The following is a 5,194-nucleotide window of genomic DNA, read 5'->3' as shown; positions in this document are numbered from 1 at the left end:
GCTCCACAGGCACCATCTGGTATGGTGTTTTGGAAATGGGTGCAGTACCCGGAATGAGGTCTATAGAGAACTCAATCTCTCTATCTGGAGGTAAGCCAGGCTGCTCATCCGGAAAGACATCAGGATAATCCTTTACCACTTCAATATTCTGCAACTTAGGTTCGTCTGGTGGCGGCACAACCAAACTAGCCAGGAATCCTGTGCAACCCTTCCTTAACATAGTGGTGGCCTTCACTGTAGATATGACTCTTGACATAGAGTGCTTACCCACAGCACATAAGCGGAACTCTGACTCGCCCAAAGTGGTCTAAGACCACTTTCTTTTTGAAGCATTCCACACTAGCATGGTAGCGGAACAACCAATCCATGCCCAAAATTACGTCAAATTCCTCCATGTGAAATAATATTAAGTCGGCGAGGAAGTGTCGACCTTGTACTTCCAACATACAGTCCTTTAACACGGATTGACAAATCACAGATATCCCAAGGGGTGAAGAGACAGACATCATAGACTCTAAAGGTTCAGGCACCCTTTTACTCAAACAAGCATATCTACGGGATATAAAAGAATGCGTAGCACGAGAATCGAATAGTACTAATGCACGATGTGAAAACAGGGTAAGAATACCTGTCACCACATCGGGGGAAGCATCAGCATCCTCCATGGTGAGAGCAAATACTCGGGCTAGTACTAAATTCTTATGCCCTGGATTAGTTGTTTGCACATTAGGAGTCGCGAGAGTTGGGCAATCTCATACTATATGGTCTGCTTTACCGCACTTGAAGCAGGTGTTGGTTCCCATCAAACACTTTCCAGCATGAGGCTTGCCACAGGTGTGGCAAGCATGACAAGGTGTCACTATACTGTGCTGAGAGGCCTTGACCATCTGAAGAGGCTTGGGCGTTTGGCTATACATCGGCCTTTTGCCTTTACTCTGCTCAAAGGCCAAAAATTGCCTTTTCTTCTGATTAAACTCTCCCGTTCGAACGTGCAGATTTTCCTCTAGAATCACAGCTCGATCCTCTAGGTCGGCAAATTTTCTTATTTTCAGTGCAAGGAGAGAGTCCATGATCCTAGGGTTCAGACCTCGCTCGAACTTTTCAGCCTTTAGCGACTCAGTAAGGACTAGATGAGGGGCGAACCTTGATAGTTCTACAAATTTAGAGGCATACTGCCTCACTGTCATTGCTCCCTGCTTCAGATTAGCAAACTCCCTGGTCTTAGCCTCTCGGACAGATAACGGAAAGAATCGATCATTAAAGACCTCTTTGAATTTATTCCACATGATCAGGGCGGTTTGTCCCAACTCCTGTTGAAGGAGTCCACGAGTGGCCTTCCACCACCCGTTGGCTACATCGGCCAAATTATAAACTGCAAACTCCACCTTTTGCTTTTTCGTACACGGAATCACATTGAAGATATTTTCGAGGCGTTCGAGCCAATTGTCGGCATCTATTTCAGTACCCTTGCCATCAAACAGCGGAGGGTGCTGTTTGCAGAAGCGGTCAAAGGCAGTCAGGTGTGGAACTTGTACCTGCGTTGCCGTTTGTCCACTAGTGAAAGCCTCGATGAGGCGTGTTGCCGCATTAATGAGATCTCTAGAATCTCTTGGGGTCTCAGGCTGGTCTTCAGAAACGCAGGCACTGGGCCGCCCTCGACACTTATTACTATTATTCTGGGATGTCATACTGGAACATGTATGACAATAGTATTAGCAACACTTAAACAAAGAACAAACGTGACTCGAAAATCTTTTACAGAATTTATAACGTGCAGTAAAAATAACGTTTGAACCAGCTGCGGAGCTTGACATGCTTTAGAGAGGGAGCTTCAGCCTAGTTATCCCTAAAATTTAAAGGACTCCTTAACCTTTGCTTTGATACCAAGATTTGTCACAACCCCGCCCCAATCTTATGACTGGGACGTGGTCGCGGCAGTTTACCTGTTCTTTCCTTATCATTAATAGTACTATTTTACTATACATTTTTTTTTTATTTTTTTTTCTACGAGGGTAAAAGGGGTGGACGTGAACATGTCGTGCATGTACACTGCGTTTCCAGTTTAAGAGTAAGTACCTGATAAACGATCTGTTCAAGATTCTAAGGACTCTCAGAGTCCATCATCCAATCATCAAAACATACTAGTTCTAATTAAGAGGGGACTCAGTCCCCATAACACATACAAAAAGGCATTTAACCTTCCTATGTGGGGTTACCATTACCCCACCATAGTATTTATACCGTTGCTCAAAAGCATATTGTTTCAAAGTCAAACCAACAAAACGTCCCAACATGGGACCCATCATAAAAACATAAAGAAAACATAACAATTGTCCTCAAAAGTCAAACCAACCGGGAACCCTAAACATCAGCCCCTCCCTCCTCAGTAGTACCCGGCTCTCCACAGCCTCATCGTTCATACATGGACGTTTAAAATATAAACACAAAGTGAGTCTAATACTCAGTAAGCAGTACACCATGCCGTTAACTTAATAATCACATAATCCTTTCTTTTTGAAAACATGCATACATAAACGTTTGCTAATTCTTGACAATGCTTTCATGCATAAACAATTAAAGAATAACTACACTTTCATGCATCATTGTACTTCATGTTTAATCGTACCTTTCATGTATAACTTTACTTTCATGCTTAATTGTACATTTCATGCTTAACAGTACTTTTCATGCATAAACTGTACTTTTCATGGTTAACTGTACCTTTCATGCTTAACAGTACTTTTCATGCATAAACTGTACTTTTCATGCTTAAACATTCCTAAGAAATGACTTTACTTTATATTTCACTTTCTTGGGCCAGTACACACTATTACACCCTGTGTGTTGGGGTTAACGGTCTTTTGGATCCGGATTCCACTCGCGGCCACAGGTTGGAACCCCTTTTATGGGGGTAGCATTGGGTGCACTACCAGTACCATTTACCCGACATTGCCATTTGCCCATTCTTTGGTACCCTTTCATTCATATGGCCATTACGTATGTTCATGCTTTTAGTTCTTTTCTTTTCTTTCTTTTTAGTTAAACATTTTCATTATCTTCCTTTAGTCCAAATGCTAATACTTTTTATTTAAAAGTGTTTCATGTCATGTTACGTATAGGTAAAACATAGCTATTTAAGAGAGCATGCATAAAATTTTCATGATGCATTACCTTACATACACACAATTATAATCAATAGGATACTTAACCGGGGCTACCAATAAAGGCTTGTACATAATATATATACATTTATTCTTTTATAAGAGAACATGTACAAAGAGAGATATTCTTTCATAAGAGAGTTTTGTGTGTAAAGAACATGGTCATAGCTACTTACCTCGAGGCTTTATAAGTAGAGTCCTTAAATCTTGAAATTACACTCCTATTCAATGAAAGGAAATAACATATTAAAATTCATTTCACAAAAGACTTTGCTACCCAATACCCATACGTGCTCCCTTAAATTCCAAAAATGGAATTAAGGCGTCTTCCTTACTCGTTAACTACTTACATGGCATAAGTCAATCTTTAGTATCCTCCTTCCTTTAAGAAACTTACATATTTTTATAAACCCAATACTAATAAAAGATACAACTTTTGGTAGCTTAAAAGTTTCTAAATAAGCTTATTAGCTTAGGTTTAAAACTCTTAATAGCTTACTTAGGCCATAACTTGAGGAAAACATGTTTAAAAATCATAAACTTTAACTCTATTAATTAACAATTAAAGACATGAGTTTAACAAAAGTAAAACATGACTTGGACTCAAGAAAACATAAGAAAAGGCATACAATATTTGCCTTGGAACACTCGGCTGTAATACATACCAAGACAGGACATACACACACACGGCTTAGGATCATAAAACAGAACACACGCACAAGCACAACTAGATCCATGAAACAGAACACACACACGCGCACAGCTAGACCCATGAAACAGAACACACACACGGCTGGGTCCATAAAACAAAGCATAGACATACACACAACTCGAATTCACCAAAACAGGGCATGACCCATGGCAAGACAAACTCAAGGTGCTCGGTTTTAAACTAGAAAATTTAGGTTTTCATTTACTACCAAGTAGAGCAGCTAAATGAGAAAACAAATGAGGAATGTCTCTAGAAACTACCACATAGTACTCAGCTAACACAAAATCCGAAAACTCCCAATTTGCAAGAAACACATGGAAGGATTATAATACCTGTTTGGGTCCTTTTAGAAGCCACAGAAACGCACGGCAACGAGAAGAGGAAGAGAATCCGAAATATTTGGGGCTGGAACACAACAGAAATTTCCGAAGAAAATAACCCTAGGTTAAACCCAAAATCCAAGATTTCAAATCCAGAATTTAAAGCCGTAAAATTCATTTACGAGGTTGATTTCCTTGAGGATCTTCGATGGAAAGCTTGGGTTCACAAACTGAAAGGGATCAGCTTGAAGGAATGAGAGGGATCGCACGGGTGAGTGGAAACCGAGAACCTTTTGTACGCAGGAAGAAGGCTTACGGAAATTATTTCCTTTGTTCGGTTTGGGGACCGACATGTAATAGGAGGAAATGAGAGTCAAGTGACTTGTTGAAGAAGCCGACGGTTTCACTTAGGGAAAAGTTAATTGATTAGTCAAAGCTTGTCTTACAAGCCAAAGGATGGACGGTGGAGATTCAAGCATAAGAGGATATATTCTCACCTACCCATCCTATGGTTGAGAAGGTTTGGGTCACTTTTTAGTTGGATAAAAAGTAGAGGACTTAAAGAGAATATTACAAGGTCTTAAAACAACCAACTTAAAAAATAAAGACACACCCATCTTATAATAAATAAAAACATAATGAAATTCTTTGTTTCAAAATATTTAACTTAAAATATTAATGGATGACGTAAAGACCTATGTAGTAGGATTCAGGTATTACAGTTACCTTGAGTTAAGCCATGTTTTTAGTTATGCTTTTATTTGTTAAATTATTGGAGTTAAGGTTTATGATTTTTAAACATGTTTTCCTCAAGTTTATCGTCTAAGTAAGCCATTAAGAGTTTTAAACCTAAGCTAGTAAGCTTATTTAGAAATTTTAAGTTGCCAAGAGTTGTATATTTTATTGGTACTGTTTTCAGAAAATATATGAGGTTTTCTTAAATATTGGAAAGAGGATACTAAGGGTTGACTTAGTGCCATGTAAGTAGTTAAACTGATAAG

General features: G+C 39.3%; 1 protein-coding gene across 1 annotated transcript; it reads right to left on the bottom strand.

The window, feature by feature from the left end:
* Positions 1-752: 752 nt before the first annotated feature.
* On the bottom strand, positions 753-1,688 carry LOC118348922. The gene has a single exon (XM_035691501.1). It carries the CDS (start codon positions 1,686-1,688, stop codon positions 753-755), a length of 936 nt encoding a protein of 311 aa, XP_035547394.1.
* Positions 1,689-5,194: the final 3,506 nt, after the last annotated feature.

This window comes from Juglans regia, chromosome 7 (genome assembly GCF_001411555.2).
Source record: "Juglans regia cultivar Chandler chromosome 7, Walnut 2.0, whole genome shotgun sequence".
Lineage (NCBI taxonomy): Eukaryota > Viridiplantae > Streptophyta > Magnoliopsida > Fagales > Juglandaceae > Juglans > Juglans regia.
This window is presented reverse-complemented; position numbering and strand designations above follow the sequence as displayed.